This window comes from Canis lupus, chromosome 8 (genome assembly GCF_048164855.1).
Source record: "Canis lupus baileyi chromosome 8, mCanLup2.hap1, whole genome shotgun sequence".
Taxonomy (NCBI): Eukaryota; Metazoa; Chordata; class Mammalia; order Carnivora; family Canidae; genus Canis; species Canis lupus.
Window position 1 is genome coordinate 34946129 of NC_132845.1, and position 17387 is coordinate 34963515.

The 17387-nt window shown below is 47.4% G+C and overlaps 1 protein-coding gene across 6 annotated transcripts in view; it reads left to right on the forward strand.

Annotated features, from left to right (window-relative positions):
• ELAPOR1 (endosome-lysosome associated apoptosis and autophagy regulator 1) overlaps nt 1–17387 on the forward strand; it is a 70118-nt gene that overhangs the window by 42313 nt on the left and 10418 nt on the right. For all 6 annotated transcript variants that reach the window (XR_012035283.1, XM_072834848.1, XM_072834847.1 and 3 more), the window contains exons 4-14: nt 392–539; nt 1024–1104; nt 1675–1780; nt 1914–2063; nt 8551–8639; nt 12044–12221; nt 13178–13306; nt 13683–13773; nt 15720–15825; nt 16097–16234; nt 16786–17049. Coding sequence is in view for 5 of the 6 variants with exons in the window: in XM_072834848.1 (XP_072690949.1) it covers nt 392–539; nt 1024–1104; nt 1675–1780; nt 1914–2063; nt 8551–8639; nt 12044–12221; nt 13178–13306; nt 13683–13773; nt 15720–15825; nt 16097–16234; nt 16786–17049 (1480 nt within the window). In the remaining variant the exon portion in view is untranslated. The remainder of the gene's footprint in view (nt 1–391; nt 540–1023; nt 1105–1674; nt 1781–1913; nt 2064–8550; nt 8640–12043; nt 12222–13177; nt 13307–13682; nt 13774–15719; nt 15826–16096; nt 16235–16785; nt 17050–17387) is intronic.

Below are 17387 nucleotides of genomic sequence, written 5' to 3' on the forward strand. Positions count from 1 at the left end.
CAAGGTACTTGCCAAGCCTCAGTTTCATCATCCACTAAATGGGAAAGAAAAGAAGTCCTGAATGCAGAACATGTAGTTGAGTACCTGGGAGATAGTAAACAACCAGTTAATGTTACCCAGCTCCCCCTCACCTGCCATCTATCTTCTGGATAGTTCTGTATAATGTGGTGGTGCGGGGGGGCACCTACCTGTCTGCCTTGTGTCAGCTGTATCCCCAGGCTCCTTGATCATCCAGGTCATTCTTCACTGAGCATGTTCATGTCTCAATTCCCGCTTGTGAATCACAAATCTGAAGTTCCTCAGAGAATCAGCAGGACATGAAACGTGTACTTCATACAAAGCATGACGGGCCATGCCCCTGCCGGTGAACTTGGCTCCCATTCCCTCACAGGTCCAAGTGGGTTCCCCTGGGTGACTACATCTCTTCCAACACGGACGAATGCACAGCCACGCTGATGTACGCTGTCAACCTGAAGCAGTCTGGCACTGTCAACTTCGAATACTATTACCCAGACTCCAGCATCATCTTTGAGTTTTTTGTAAGCCCCTGGCCATGGGGGAGGATGGGAGGTAAAAGACTCTCCAAGGGTCAGATTCATTTACAGGAATCACAAGCATATTTCTGGTTGGGGATTTTCCACAGTTGTCTTCCCTCTGGAGAGAACTGTGGACAAAATGAGCCAAGACTTCGAGAGGCGAGGAGAAAGGCAGAGGTTGGGGGGCTTTGAAGGGGAAGAGAAGGATCCAGGAGACCCTAAGTGTTCTGTCCATGCAGACATGAAAGTGCATGTAAAGGCTTCTGAGTTAAAGCTGTTTCTTGGTGTTAATGCCCTGATGTTTTGTGTGTGTGATGAGCTCCCGCCCTGCTTCAAGACTCATGTGTTCTGGGCTCTATCCCTAAAGGAAATTGGCAACTATTCTCCTATAAGAAGGGCCCTCTGGAAGGCTGTGGCAGCACAGGGGGTAAAGGAACCCATTTTCTTGGAAAGCTGAGACTCTGTTCCTAAACTCCTGCCATCTCAGGTTCAGAATGACCAGTGCCAGCCTAATGTAGATGACTCCAGGTGGATGAAAACCACAGAGAAAGGATGGGAATTCCACAGTGTGAGTATCGCTCCAGCCTTCCTGGAGCCTTTCCTGGGAAGACCAGCAAAGGGGCAAAGGGCATTTCCTCCAAGGAGAGCTTCTTCACAGCCTGGGCTTCCACCCTTCCCTAGGCTTCCACCCTCAAGGCCAGGGGTCTGATATGTGAGGATAACAAAGTTTCCTCTTGAGTTGACTGAAGAGAGGTGTGGATGACTTGCATCCATGGCTTGACCCCAGGGATCAGCAGCTTGCCAGCTTTATGGGCCAGGTCTTCTAGGAATGGGATGTGGATACACAGAACCAGAGATAAAGGAGGGAACTCCACTCACCCTCTGTCAATACCTCCAGGCCCCTTTGTGGATCTCACTTTAGAGATCCTGGTGGGTGAGGGAGAGACCATCAGAGGGTGGTAAGAGGAAGCTTCAAAGCAGAAAGGAGCTAAGCTGAGCTGGGAGGAAGGGCAAAGCTGAGGAAGTCAAGGTGGGAGATGAGAAAAGGTGTTGACCCCTAGATTCTAAGGGGACAGGCCCCCATAAGAGGCTAATCTGATGGATTAGGGATAGCCGTCTTCCCGTTTGTGGTTTTTAGGTCGAGCTAAACCGAGGCAATAATGTCCTCTATTGGAGAACCACAGCCTTCTCAGTGGGGTCCAAAGTCTCCAAGCCTGTGCTGGTGAGAAACATCGCCATCACAGGTACCGAGAGGGGAGCTGGGCCTGGGGTCTGTTGCTGACTTCCTGACTCTGCAGGGAGGGTGGGAGCCAGTCCCTGGAGGGGCTCAGTCTCTAGGCTCAACCCTTGCTTTTCTATGTTGTTCTTCCTCCTTAGGGGTGGCCTACACTTCAGAATGCTTCCCCTGCAAACCTGGCACATATGCAGACAAGCAGGGCTCTTCTTTTTGCGAACTTTGCCCAGCCAACTCTTATTCAAACAAGGGAGAAACTTCTTGCCACCCGTGTGACCCTGACAAATACTCAGGTGAGGTTTCTGAGGGTGGGTGGAGTTTGGTAGGGGGGCTGCCAATAAACACAGGGAGAAACAGAAAGGAGAACCATCCTTCTGGCCATGCTGAAAACGACCCTTCTTCAATCCTTACTTTCTGGACATGGGAAGAGCCCTGCTGATTTATACTCCACTGATCACTCTGAAAACAAAAATGAAATCATTCAGCAAGTAATTATTGAGCTTCTACTATCTACCAGGTCCTATTCTAGGTGTTTGGACTATATTAGCGGAGAAAATAGACAAAGTTCCTTATCTTCATGGAATTTACATTCTGGTAGTGGGGGGAAGAGAGACAATAAACAATGACAATAATAAATATCTAATAAATTATAGTATGGTAGACAGTAAAATGTGCAGGGTGCTGTGGTAAAAATAAAAAGCAGTTCAGGGTTAGAGGGATTAGGAAAACTAGTGAAAGGGGTTGCAGTCTTTTTTTTCCCCCTAAGCAGTGAAGTTTGTAAAAATGAAACCTTATATAAGATTATAACTACAGACAATAGATACAGTAAACAAAAGGTATATGTTTATATATTTTAATTCATAATAATTTTATCAAAGCTAGGTTAGAAGAGCCATGAGGCTATATTGATAAGCAAAATATATTTTTTAAAGATTTTATTTTTTATTTTATTTTTAAGATTTTATTTATTCATGACAGACACAGAGAGAGGCAGAGACATAGGCAGAGGGAGAAGCAGGCTCCCCATGGGGAGCCCAATGCAGGACTTGATCCCAAGACCCTGGGATCATGACCTGCACCAAAAGCAGATGCTCAACCACTGAACCACCCAGGTGCCCCAGAGCCTGGCCATTTGAGGGAGTCCCAGGGCAGCAGGACTCTGCTGTAAGGTGGCATTCCCCCAGAGGACTCTGTTCAGGCAGCCCGTAACAGTTCCATTTTTCTTTTCTTACGCAGAACCACATACACACCCAGCTCGAGGATCTCTCTAGAGCAGACCCTCCAGTCTGTCCATAGACACACCCGTTCTTCACGCAGGTGTTACACTATGTGTTTGTTCAGCCACGACCAGCCATTGACCTTGTGAACTGCTTATTTATACACTATTTCTAAAACAAAAGTCCTATTTATCGACACAGATCTTGCCAAGTGAGTCTAGTTTCCAGTGAGAACAGGAATGTTTAGATCTCGAGGGAAGTCTTTAATCTATCAGTCTAAATTCCTGTTTTTCCACTTGAATTTCTCATTCCCGTTCCCTGCTCTATCAATGGCAGCCCCTGTTCGTCTGAGTCTCCAGCTGCCATTCCAGCCCAGCAGTCGTACAAGGGTTTGAATGGCAAGGTGGCTCTCAAAAAACCTCCTGGGAATGTTTTGATCAACTCTCTATGTAAACTGATTGTTATCCAGAGAGCTGTTATGAAAGTGTCGGCTTAGAAGTGTGAGTTCTTGGAGTCGGTTTTCCTTTTGCCACCAATTACTCAATCCACCTCTTCGACTGGAAAGTGAGTTTTTACCGTGACTTGACTCTTCCAGAAAACAGGGTCAGTGGGAGGCTGGGAAAATGCGGGGAGATCTGATCAGAGCTCATGATGGAATGTGCCTAAAGGGAGTGACTGAAGACCCAGTGAGCATTTAGTCATCCATTTACAAAGAAGTCCCAGGCACCTGCCAGGTGCCAAGGCTTAGACTTGGTGCTAGACTCGGAACTGGTGCCTGCCCTGCAGCTTAATTTGAAAAGTGAGAACTGGTTCTAGGAACACCCAAGTGTATAGTAACTCCACGATATGGCGGCTGCTGGGATAGGAGCTCTGAGTGTGGTGGACAGTAGATGTAAAGAAGGGGCGTGGCCAGTCCTCTCTGGGGAGGGAGAAAAGGTTTCAGTGGCTGTGGACTTGAAAGATGAATTGGTGGTTTGATGGATGTTCTGGAAGGAGTGTAGGCAAAGCCAGAAGGCTTGGGGATCTTGGAAAAACCCGGCATGGCAGGAGTTGACTTGAAAAGAACTAGCATCCAAGGCTAAGAGATGGGCAGGGAACAGACAGTGGACCAGCCCTTCTGTGCCATTGCTAAGTATTTGGGATTTGATCCTATCAGCAGTGGGGACCATTCAAGAATTTTAAGCCGGGGAGTGACGTGATCTGGCTTGTGATTTTGAAAGACCACTCTTACCTGCCATTTGGAAAATGGATGAGGAAGGAAACACCTGGAGGCAGAGGCCTCAGTCTAGAGATTTCACAAGACACCATTGCTGGTATCCAGGACCTAGACTAAGGAAGATGGAGCTATTGGGACTGCAGACGTTAAGGACAAAGGCTTGACTAAATGCACCTTTCTTATTGATACCTAAAATGTGATCATTAAGAAGAATTCCTTTGTGTTACATTCGATATTAGGGATTCATTTCCTAATAGAGCAGCATGGAGTTTAAAAGCGCAGACTCCAGGACGAAATTACTAAGGTTCAGATCCCTACTCCACCACTTACTAGCTCTGCCATCTTGGGCAAGGCATTTATCTGTGCCTCAGTTTCCTTGTCTATAAAATGGGAATGGCAATAATCATATCTACTTCATAGTGTTTTGTGTGGCTCAATTAACTACTACACATAAAATATTTAGAATTGTGCCTGGCATCTAGTAAGCACTAATTTTATCACATCTGAACCTTGAGCAATACAGGGACAAGAGGTACCAACACCGCCCCCCATCCCTCTCACCTCCCCACTCCCCAGCATATAACTTTGGACTCCCCAGAAACTTAGCTACTAATGACCCTAATGGCTTTACTGATAACATAAACAATTGATTAACACGTATTTTGTATGTTTTATATATCATATATTGTATTTTTACAATAAAAGAAGCTAGAGAGAAGAAAATGTTGTTAAGAAAAGCATAAGAAAAAAAACAAAAAAGAGAAAAGCATAAGGAAGAGAAAATACATTTACAATACTGTATTTATAAAAGAAAAAAAACAGCATGTAAATGGACACGCCCAGTTCAAACATGTGTGGTTTAAGGGTCAGATGTGTTCCTTTACGATAAAGCTTGTTCCCAGCTGTCCTCTCTTAATATGAAAGTACTCTTAGCGTAGGTAACAACCATAACGAGTCACTTGGATAGTACTTTACAATTTACCAAACATTTTCTCGATTATTACTCACAACAGAGTGCAGGAGAGATCTCCCTGTTTATAAAAAAAAATAAAGGGGGCACCTGGGTGGCTCAGTGGTTGAGCATCTGCCTTTGGCTCAGGGTGTGATCCTGGGGTCCTGAGATGGAGTCCCGCATGGGGCTCCCTGCAGGGAGCCTACTTCTCCCTCTGCCTCTCTCTCTCTTTCTCTCTCTCTGTCTGTCTCTCATGAATAAATAAATAATCTTAGAAGAAGAAGAAGAAGAAGAAGAAGAAGGAGGAGGAGGAGGAGGAGGAGGAGGAGGAGGAGGAGGAGGAGGAGGAGGAGAAGAAAGAAGAGGCAGAGCAGAGAGGTTGAGGGATTTGCCCGGAGTCTGGGGTGGTATCTAAGCTGGACCAAGCATTCATTAGGTGCTTCAATCCTCAGGGGAAATGTTTTCCTTTGATGAAATGGATCCGAATGAGAGAATATTGTACTCCTGGAGGTGGGGAGAAGGTCCTGAAAGGAAGAAGGCTCAGAAAAAGAAATCCGAACACCCCCCCCACCCCACCCCCGTGATAAGCTTTATCTTCGCACAGTTTTACCCTGGGGCCTACGGTACAGGAATCACTTTTCACTCCCTCCCCAAACATCTAGGCGGATCTTTCAAACTTGACCAGTACCCAACTTCAACACTTTGATGAAACCTGAGGTCAGGCTCAGCGTTTGGGTTAATCATTGATATAAACGACGCTAGCAATTGTCAGTGTGTAAACAGCTGGACCACTTTTGTTGAAACCTGGAGCTAGGGTATCAGGTCGAGCAAATATTTGACAAGGAGAGAAAGGTCCATGTGCAGAATGTACTTCCTAACACGGAACTTGTAATTTGCTGGACCATATATGGAGGTTCTTGGAAATTGGTGTGTTTTCAGCATCTCCTTCCAAAATCCTCTTGGCCTTAGCTTGTCAAAAGCAGGAATCCCTGGATCCCTCTATGCGAATGAGGCATTCTGCTTGTTAACTAAGTCAATGAGCTGAGAAGACTCCAGCTGTTTCCCAGGCAGTAGCTCCCTCTTGCCCAGGATAATAAGACTGGGACAGAAGAGGTGTGGGAATGTGCAGTTGAGGGAGCTCCCCAGGATAGGCTGACGAGGCTGAAACTAAGAGATTCTCTTTTCTAGCGACTCCTTTGGTACCTCGGAGATCCAAGAAAGGATCAGTTGAGGAATAAGCCTTAACTGGAAGGGAGAGAAAGAAACTTTCAATCCTTACTTAAAATCCTATAATGTGATCCTGGACTCCTGGGATCGAGTCCCATATCGGGTTCCCCACAGGGAGCCTGCTTCTCTCTCTGCCTATGTCTCTGCCTCTCTGTGTGTGTCTCATGAATAAATAAATAAAATCTTTAAAATAAAATAAAATAAAATAAAATAAAATAAAATAAAATAAAATAAAATAAAACATACCATGACAGAGGGGCCTGGGTAGGCTCAGTTGGTTGAGTGTCTGACTCTTGACTTTGGCCCAGGTCATGATCTCAATGTCATGAGGTTGGGCTCCATGCTCAGTAGACAGTCTGCTTGAGATTCTCTCTCTCCCTCTCCCCTGTGTGCTTGCTTACTCTCTTTCTCAAATAAATAAGTCTTTTTTAAAAAATCCCATGACAGTTACCATATAAGAATAATTCCCACAGATGGTTACCAAATAAAAATAATTCCCACAAACTCAGGTAATAAGAGTTACCAGAATTTAGTGAGTCCCTTCTTACAATGCAGCCAGGGGATGTGCTGGCCTCAGTAAGGTAGATGTAATTATTCCTGCTCTACAGATAAGAGCACTAAGACTCAGAGAGGTTCAGTAACTTGCCTAAAGTGACACAGCTACTGAATGAAGCAAGATCCAAACCCAGATCTATCTGATTTAAAAATCTTATTCCAGGGATCCCTGGGTGGCGCAGTGGTTTAGCACCTGCCTTTGGCCCAGGGCATGATCCTGGAGACCCAGGATCGAATCCCACGTCGGGCTCCGGGTGCATGGAGCCTGCTTCTCCCTCTGCCTGTGTCTCTGCCTCTCTCTCTCTCTTTGTGTGACTATCATAAATAAATTAAAAAAAAAAAAATCTCATTCCAGGGACGCCTAGGTGGCTCAGCGGTTAAGTGTCTGCCTTTGGCTCAGGGTGTGATCCTGGAGTCCCTGGATGAGTCCCACATCAGGCTCCGGATGCATGGAGCCTGCTTCTCCCTCTGCCTCTCTCTCTCTCTCTCTCTGTCTTTCTCATGAATAAATAAATAAAATCTTAAAAAAAAAATCTCATTCCACTCTATCACATGGCCTGCCAGGTGTATACAGAGAGAGGAAGGCTCATTCGTATCAAGTGCTTACCTTCAGGTGACACAGTAGTCACCTGAAATGGTAGTGACAGTAGTAGTAGTAGTAGTAGTAGTAGTAGTAGTAGTAGTAGTAGTATTGGCATTCTATAAAGCAGTGGTTTTTATTTTGGAGAAAATAAATTCCTTGGAAATTTTTTAATGTATTTGCATAAGTTATGTATATTTTTCAGGAGAGGAAACAGGTCTTTTTTTTCAAATTCTCAAAATGTTTGTAATTCAAAAAAGGTAAAGTCTATTACTTTAAAGAGGGAGACACTGAAATAGTACTTCCTATCCAGGCATTCATGAGGTTAAAGCAGAACTAATGTACAGAGAGTGGAATAAGTAAAATGGTAGTTGATACCTTTTCTTATTAGGAACAGGTCAAGGGTTAGAAATAGTAGCAGGATGCGTGAGGGTGGGGAAAGTGGAAAGAACTCTACACTTTAAGTGGACCCAGGGGAAATTATCACATTTGTGTAGGATGGTTGCAGGAAGAAGGGGAAATTCCAAAGGTGGAAGGCCTTCATTAGAGGTGGACAGTAAGAGAAACTGCAGAGAAGGAACTGAAATAAGAGTATGAAGGCACTGTCCTAAGCTTTCCAGTGTTTTGCTTTAATCCTTCAGGAGTAGTAAAACCACCTACAGAGTCAGGATTGGGAAGCACCTGGAAGGTGGCAGGTGTTGAGAACTCAAGTTAGTGGTGGTCAGCCTGCAAGATGCTCTTTCCAGTGGCTACCCACCCTCCATACTGACCCACTGGCTGGTCCCCTTCCATATGCCCTTCCCCACAGGATGGGCCCAGTAGCTTCTCATAGCACCAGGGTGCAAAGGGGATATCTGAGTGGGGCTTTAGGGATTGGCAGTGAAGTAAAGGGAAGGGTGAGTATGCAGAATTTTCTACTTCCTGCAGTCCCTGTGGCGTGTACTCCAGGGTCCTGGATGTCAGAGGGTCATGAGCAAGTGGTCAAGAGACCCGCTTTCTTAAGTAACTTCAACATTGTCCTTTTGCAATTTAGAAAAGGGATCCTCTTCCTGCAAAGTGCGCCCAGCCTGCACGGACAAAGATTACTTCTATACTCACACAGCTTGTGATGCCAACGGAGAGGTGGGTAGCATGGAGCCCCTTTGCCCCAGATAGCTCCTTTGCCCACTCCTTGGGTTTTACCACATTTACCTTGGAGAAGACCACACAGACCTCCACAGTGACCCCAGAGCCAGGGGTGGGGAGGGGGTTGGGGGTGAGGGGAGGCAAAACAAGATGGCCTCATTCATTTTCAGGTCAGAAACTGTTTCACCGCATTTGTTCTGCTGCTTATTCACATATGCTCTGTTGCAAGAAGCCATTTCGTTTTCTTTTGCTTGGTTTCATCCATTTGCTTAGTCCCCCTGGGCAATGACTGCCTGTCCATGCGCACTCATTTCCTCTTGGAGCTCATCAGACCTGTCTCCTAGGAGCTGCTTTTGTGGGCAAAGGGAATGGATTCCTACTTCTGGGCTCACTGGAGAATGGGCTGACCATTCAGTCTCTGCTGGTTCCCTCTTCCCAGGGAGAGGCTTTCTGCCTCAGAAGGACGTTCGTTTGTAGCGTGCATCGCCTCTGATTCAGCAGGGTGTTCTAAGGATTAATGCTGTGCGGGCATGGGGCTCCTGCTGGGGGCTCCGAGGTGATCAAGGCTCCTGCCCTTGGGAGCCCACAGTCTGTGAGGGCAGGTGAGGGAGAAGAACCAGGCCCTGACCAAAGCAAGAGCCCGGGGGAAGCTGGAAGCTGGAAGAGGAGTGAATGAGGTGTGGGGGGCCAAGGAAGGCCTTTCAGAGGGAGGTCATGTGTTCATTTCCACAGTCAGTTAAGGTGCCAGGCCCTCTGCATCCAGCAGGTAACCGAATGGATGGGACAGCTACTTTCCTGGAGCTTAATTCTCGCCGGGGAACAAGTGGAGAGACAACAGATAAACAACAAATTAGAGTATATCCGATGGCAGTAAGGGGAAGAAAAAAATTTAAAAAAAGATTCAGAGACAGAGAATGACAGAGGGTGGAGATGCTATTTTAGAGAGGGTTGGGATGACACTTGAGAACATTAACATTTGAACAGAGACCTGAGTGACATAAGTGGTGACCACAGTGCTTTCTGGCAAGCGCACAGCAGGTGTGGAGGAGGCAGTCTTGTGCCCAGTGAATTCCAGGAACAGCAGGAAGTGAGCTGGGATGGCTCAGGGACACAAGTGGAGGGATTTGTCTTAGATTAGACATTCTGGATGAGTTGTCTGTACCCCTAAACCACAGCCTCTCAGGAAGAGAGAAGTTGGGACATCTGCATTCAGTATAAGCATGTGCTTGGCTATTAGGATGCATAAGGGTTCGCTGGTTGGAAGGCTGGATGAGTTCTCCCTTTGCCAGATAAGCATGGGATAAAGTCTGGTCCTTAGCAGTGATTGTTTTTCATCCTTAGCTCTCACTCTTCAGCCTCCTCCACACCCTGGCCCTATCATTTGAAACATCATTCCCTTCCCCCGCAGCCAAGGGAAAATGGCTACACCTCTCATCAGTTTTACCTTAGACTTAGTCATGCAGTGTCTGGGCTTCTGTATGACCTTGTAAAAATCATTTTCATTTTCTTGGCATCAGTTGACTCACTAATTAAATGGGAACACGTAATCCTGCTCCTCTTCTCCCTCCTCAGCGTAACACATGAATGCATGGCTGTCTGCGTCCTTCTGCCCCAGTCTCTCCCCTCGCAGCCTCAGGCCAAGGCCCTCTTGTAGTGAACTCTGCTGCCTGCCAGCCTGGATGTCTGCTCTTGCCTGAACACCCTGGGGCCTTTGCCTTTGGATGCTCAGTCGGTCCAGAGCCAGTGCTCCTCTTGCAGCCCAGCCAAGGCTCAGGGGAGGGGCCCCGAAGCATGAGTGCACATGAATATGCATTCATCAGGAACACCTTACAGAACTCTCATGATTCGTGTCTCACGCCTGCATTGGTTCTGCTCAGTCTCATGATTTCACTTTGTCTTCTAAACTGTATTTTTAGGGATCCCTGGGTGGCGTAGCGGTTTGGCGCCTGCCTTTGGCCCAGGGCGCGATCCTGGAGACCCGGGATCAAATCCCACATCGGGCTCCTGGTGCATGGAGCCTGCTTCTCCCTCTGCCTGTGTCTCGGCCTCTCTCTCTCTCTCTCTCTCTGTGACTATCATAAATAAATTAAAAATAAAATAAAATAAAATAAACTGTATTTTTAAATCAAGGATCATAACTCGAGCTGACTCCCATGATTGCCCTTGTGGCCTTTGCTGTGCCTTGGTGCTTTCTCAGGGACCAGGCTGGCCATTCCCCTGGGGCTGCTGCATGTGCTGCTCTAAGAGATGGTCCGAGTCAATCTTCCCGCCCGCCCCCCGCCCCCCCCCCAGACCCTTCTCTCCATGAGACTTAAGTGGACTAGCTGGATGAGAGCACCCAGGTTAGAGCACAAACCTGGGGCTCTGGCCATTGGCTACTCTTCACAGGGAGGAATCTCTTCACAGTGATGCTGAACAGGAAGAGGATAAGCCCCAGGGACTCCCATCAGTGAAGGCAGCACAGACTCCTCTTAAGACTTGTCATTTCTTATCCTGAATAAAATGAACAGATGCCTTATTCATCCACTACTTCACACATATGGCAGTGCTGCCCAGATCATCATCCCTTCAATGCAATTCATAAGAGCATCTTTCATCTCTGACTTGGCCCAAGGGCCACATAGGAGGCTTGAGCTGCCAAGTTTTAAGATGAGGAGCCTCCTGCAGGTCATCCCCTCTTCTGTGTCCAGTGCTTCCATCAAAAGAGTAGGGATGGCCCTAATGAGTGACAGACACAATGTTTCCCTTGTCCACTGATCTGATGGATGACTGTTCCATTTCACATTTCCCCCCTACAATGTCCCTTTTGCCTTAATGTCCCAGAGAACACAGTGTCCATCCACCCACATGGGCAGTTATTATGTGATTGTTGCCCTTGCTAGATAGTGAGCTCCTTAAGGGCAGGGACCATTCATCTCATTCATCTCTGAGCCACCAGGTCTGGCACACAGATGTATTAGGCTTTCTATAAATGTCTAGTGAATAAGTGAAAAAGCAAAGAAAATACTTGGAAGACAAATTGGGACATCCCTTTTTATGTCTTGGGGTTTTCATCAGCTACTTTTTCCAAGTGATCTTGGTAGTAATAAGAGTCTACATTGGAATCAGAGCTCTCTCTGGAGACAACTGGTCCTTCCCATCTCTCGGTGACACATGCCCTCGCTAAGTATATCCCTCTTCATCTAGTCAGCAGTCAACAGATATTTATTGAGCACAGCCATGTGTCAGGCTCTGGGCTAGGATCATGGGATACACCAAATGAGTGACCAAACGAGTTCCCTGCCCTGGTGAAACTTTCATTGTAGCCCAGAGTCCCCTCCTCTCCCTCCACTCTCAGGATGAATTCCCAAAGATGTGCTAAATCCTACACAGGCTGAGCCATTCTTAATCCATTTCTGCAGACACAGCTCATGTACAAATGGGCCCAGCCGAAAATCTGTGGTGAGGATCTCGAGGGGGCTGTGAAGCTGCCTGCCTCTGGCGTGAAGACCCGCTGCCCACCCTGCAACCCAGGCTTTTTCAAAACCAACAACAGCACCTGCGAGCCCTGCCCTTATGGCTCTTACTCCAACGGCTCTGGTAACCTCTTTATCTGCATTCTGTCCATACCCACGTGACCCCAGATGGGTGGGTCACGTGGGGACACAGAGTGTCAGCCAAATGTGCACTCTGTCCTCCCAGGGGAGGCAGTAAGGGCCAGGCCACTCTGAGGACTGAGTTCAAGAGAAGTGAGGTCAGGGTGGGGGCTCTGTCCGTAGGTCAGAGTCACAGTCGAGAACTGCTTACCTTATTCCAACTATTCCTATTCCAACTGCAATTGTGACTCCGGCCTAAAGTACCCAGTCCTCACAACATAGACTTCCAGCATGCAGCAGGGATGCTAACCAGGAGGTCTGGGGAGCTGGGATGGCCGGCCTTACACGATCAGAACCATAAGTCATGCCACAGAAGGGTGTTGGGAGGACTTGTGTACATATTCATGTAAATGCATTTACTGATAATAATGTGACAATAATATGAACTGTATGCATCAGACTAGAAGACACACTCAAGTTTTAAGATGAATACTTTGTGGGGGGGGGTTGTATATTTTTTTATTGGAGTTTGATTTGCCAACATGTAGTGTAACACCCAGTGCTCATCCTGTCCAGTGCCCCCCTCACTGCCCGTCACCCAGGTCACCTCGTCGTCCGCCCACCCACCTCCCCTTCCAACTACCCCTTGTTCCTTTCCCAGAGTTAGGAATCTCTCATGTTCCATCACCCTCTCTGATATTTCCCACTCATAAAATGAACACTTTGGTGGGCAAGTAGGATAGCTGGAGTTTTGGAATTCAGGGTCTGTGTTTACGTCCTGAATATGTGAAAGATATTATCAGAATGTTTGGGAGTCAACTTGGTATAACTGTGCTATGGTGCTCAGTATTACCCTCCTTTGGCTGCCCACACCTATTGCCACTTGTCTCTGTGACAGCGGCTTCAGCCAGGGTGGCTGCAACCTTCCTGCTGAAGGTGTGGGTCTTGTGGTTCCCCCAGATTGCAGCCACTGCCCAGCTGGGACTGAGCCGGCCGTGGGATTTGAATACAAATGGTGGAACACGCTGCCCTCAAACATGGAAACCACCGTTCTCAGTGGGATCAACTTTGAGTACAAGGGCATGACTGGTGAGTGCCTCCTCACCTCCTGGGAGCTGTCGGCTCCCTGCGGAAGGGGAGCTCCCTCACTTTGCATTTCTTCATAGCAGTGATGCCATGCATTCTCTGGAAAGTTCCACTCCTCATGGACCTTTATTCTGCCAAACTTTAGTTTTAGAGATCAAACTAGAGCTAGAAACAATGTGCACACACTTCAAAGGGCTTGCTCTGAGAATTTCAGAGTCCTTGACCAAGTAGCAGGATAAATAATATGGTTTGGTTTTGGCAGTGGTTCTGGTCGCTTCAAGGGATGGTGTTCTCTCTCTCTTTCAGGGTATCATCTGGGTGCACGTTTGCCCTGCACTTGTGACCACTGGGGCATTAACTCTCCCCTCTCCTTTTCCAGGCTGGGAGGTGGCTGGTGATCACATTTACACGGCTGTTGGAGCCTCAGACAATGACTTCATGATTCTCACTCTGGTTGTGCCAGGATTCAGGTGAGGAATACAAAGCTCAGGGGAAGCCCACACCACCTTGTCCCACAGAGCTTGGAATGTTGTAGAGGAGAGAGCTTCCGGCATGTGCAAGCATGAGCTCAGAACAGGAGAGCACGGCAATGGTCTAACAGAGTTAGTTGCTGCCCACACTGGCAGACCCACTGGTGGTGCTCTTTCTCATCTGGCTTCTCTCATTAATTAGCCACATGCTACTTGAATTCTTCTTCCTCACGCCACCAGATAAAATGTTATTTAAAAACCCCCAAAACAGGGGATCCCTGGGTGGTGCAGCGGTTTAGCGCCTGCCTTTGGCCCAGGGCGCGATCCTGGAGACCCGGGATCGAGTCCCACGTCGGGCTCCCGGTGCATCGAGCCTGCTTCTCCCTCTGCCTATGTCTCTGCCTCTCTCTCTCTCTCTCTGTGTGACTATCATAAATAAATAAAAATTAAAAAAACAAAAACAAAAACAAAACAGGCAGCCCAGGTGGCTCAGCGGTTTAGTGCCGCCTTGCGCCCAGGGCTTGATCCTGGGGTCCTGGAATCAAGGTCTGCATTGGGCCCCCTGCAGGGAGCCTGCTTCTCCCTCTGCCTGTGTCTCTGCCTTTCTCTCTCTCTCTCTCTCTCTCTCTCTCTCTCTCTCTCTGTCTCTCATGAATAAAGAAATAAAATCTTAAAATAAATAAATAAATAAACAAACAAACAAATAAATAAAACAGTGTGGTAAGGTGGAAAGAACACTGGACTGAACACAGGGAACTTGAACTTTGCCACTTACTGGCTTTGTGAACTTGGGAAAGTCACCGTGCTCCTCTGGGCTTTAGGCTCTCATCTGTAAAACAAGGTGGGTTGACAGTCTGTGACTTTGGACTAACTCAGGTTGAGATTATTCTTCTAGTCCAGTGGTTGGCATAACTGTGTAGACGGGAACTGGCACTGGTGGTCTTTAGGATACAAGCAAATGGCCAAAGCCAAAAGAAAAGCTAAGCTATAAATGGATTTCCAAAGCCAAAGCAAAATCTTTGCCGATATACACTTTCAAGATGAGATGGGAGCACTGAATGGGTTTCCCTATGGCCAGTCTGGTGTCTCCATTACCATCTTCAAGCTCCCCCTTTCCATCGCCGGCACAGTGTTTAGCCCACGGTATAGTTGCTCAAAAGGTATTCATTTCCCTTTCCTTGATTTACACTACTCAGAGGTGAGCAGTTTTATCTTGTTTACAAGGTGAGCAAATTTTTTAGGCTTTGGGGGGAGTAACATTCCCAAAACTACTTTTCGATTTACAAAGCTGACTACTGTAGTAAAGTGCTTCCTCACCTCCCCCACTCACACCCCCCTATCCTCCCCACCCCCGCATGGCTCTCTCTTTCCCAAAAGAAGGACCAGCCTGAGAACTTGGCTGAAGAGATGACAAACTGAAATATCTACTCCCTCGACCCAAGGAAAGCTCCTACCACCCGAGAGAGGGAGCTGCTAAGTGAACGTAGGTAATTTACACCTAATGGTGGTAGAGCTTGTCAAACCCTAATGTGCTCATGCATCACCTAGGAATCATGTCAGTGTGCAGATTCTGATTCTGTGGGTCTGGGGAGGCCTGAGGTTCTGTGCCTCTAACAGCTCAGGTGAGGGCAATGCTGCAGCTCCGAGGACCCTGCTCAGCTGGTGAGATTCTATAGCATCTTACCAAGCACTCCCACATCTGCTATGCCCTGGGATCTCACCATAGCGATGGAAGGTAGATAAGAAAGGTATTATCACCTTCATTTTACCGATGAGGAAACTACAATTTGGTCACATAGCCAGGTAGCAGAATTGGACTAATCCACGCTTTTTCCGGCATACCCAGAACTTAATCCTGTCCCCCAGCAGACATTTGGTTGCCGTCCGGGCTCTTCAGTAAGTGCTGCCTGGTCCCTGACACTAATTTTCAGCTTCTGCCCCCACAGACCTCCACAGTCGGTGATGGCAGACACAGAGAATAAAGAGGTGGCCAGGATCACATTTGTCTTTGAGACCATCTGTTCTGTGAACTGTGAGCTCTACTTCATGGTGGTATGTTTCGCTTTCTTTGTCTGCTATGGGGCTTCCTGGGACTGTTGGGAGCGTTGGTCCCCCTCTGCCCCTTTGGTGTATCAACATAACTGACACCCCCAATTATAGTGATTTCACAGAGGAAGGGCCCAGACTGTCCATCAGGGACTTCACAGTTTAACATGAGTCTGCCCAACCGTGATGGGCCCTGGCTTGGCAGCAGTAGGGGAACCCTGTCCCCTACCAGCCACCCAGCCATTGTGTCTTCTTCACTTGTCTGTCTTGGGTTCAGGGTGTGAATTCTAGGACCAACACTCCCGTGGAGACATGGAAAGGTTCCAAAGGCAAACAGTCCTACACCTATATCATCGAGGAGAATGCTACCATGAGCTTCACCTGGGCCTTCCAGAGGACCACTTTTCATGAGACAGTAAGCTCCTCCCCTTCTCCAGACTCCTGGCTCCCAGGAGAGACCTCTGGGCCAGGATGATTCCTGGCCTTAGCTTAAGTATGAATGTGAGGTTCAGAACCCAAGGGGTTAGAAGGATCTGAAGGAGTCAAGCATAGAACTCTCCTATTTCAGCTTCTGAGAAGCATCCAGCCTTATCCAAACAACCCCCAGGGAAAATGACACTCTAAGTTCAAATACATTTTTTTCCCCTTTCACAAGGAAAAGACCTGCTTTTTTTCATATGATGGTATCTACTGCATATTTCCCCTATGGCACTTAATATTTTTATACAACATTTAGAATGGGTTAGTCTTGGTTTAATGTGACACAAAATGTTCACAAAGAGCTACTCTTAAAAAAAAATAACAACAACAAAGAACTGCTCTTTAGTGAGTAAAAAGATTAGGATGTTTCTAAGATTTTTCTCAAGTATCATAGGATAAAGAGTGTTAAATAGTCATATGCTATTCCTAGAGAACTCAATTGCTGCCGGTGTCTCAGGCCTGTGCCCTCTCTCCTCTTGTTTCCAGGGCAGGAAGTACACCAATGACGTCGCCAAAATCTACTCCATCAATGTCACCAACGTCATGGACGGGGTGGCCTCCTACTGCCGTCCCTGTGCCCTAGAAGCTTCTGACATGGGCTCCTCCTGCACCTCTTGTCCTGCTGGCTTTTACATTGATCGGGATTCAGGAACCTGCCATTCCTGCCCCCCTAACACAATCTTGAAAGCCCACCAGCCTTACGGCATTCAGGCCTGCATACCCTGTGGTCCAGGGACCAAGAGCAACAAGGTGCCAGCATTGTGTCATGCATCTTCACCTTGCTCCTTTGGATGGCCCACCTCAGAGGGTGTCAGGACCTGCGTGGGGTTCTTGAGGGGCCATACCCAAGCCTGCTCTGTAGCTTACTCCCTGGTGAGAGTCTTTGAGAACACGCACCCAGGCTGTGATCCTGGAGGGCAAATTCTTAGCTGTAGAGGTTGGTTTTCAGGACCATGGGAAGTCTCATCTTCAAGAGATGGATTAGGGAGGTCTGTGACCATCTGGTCCAGAGGGTTATCTGGATCTCTGTAGAGACCTAAAGGGAAGGAATAAGAGCTTGGGCTCACATTCAGCCTACTTCAATCAAG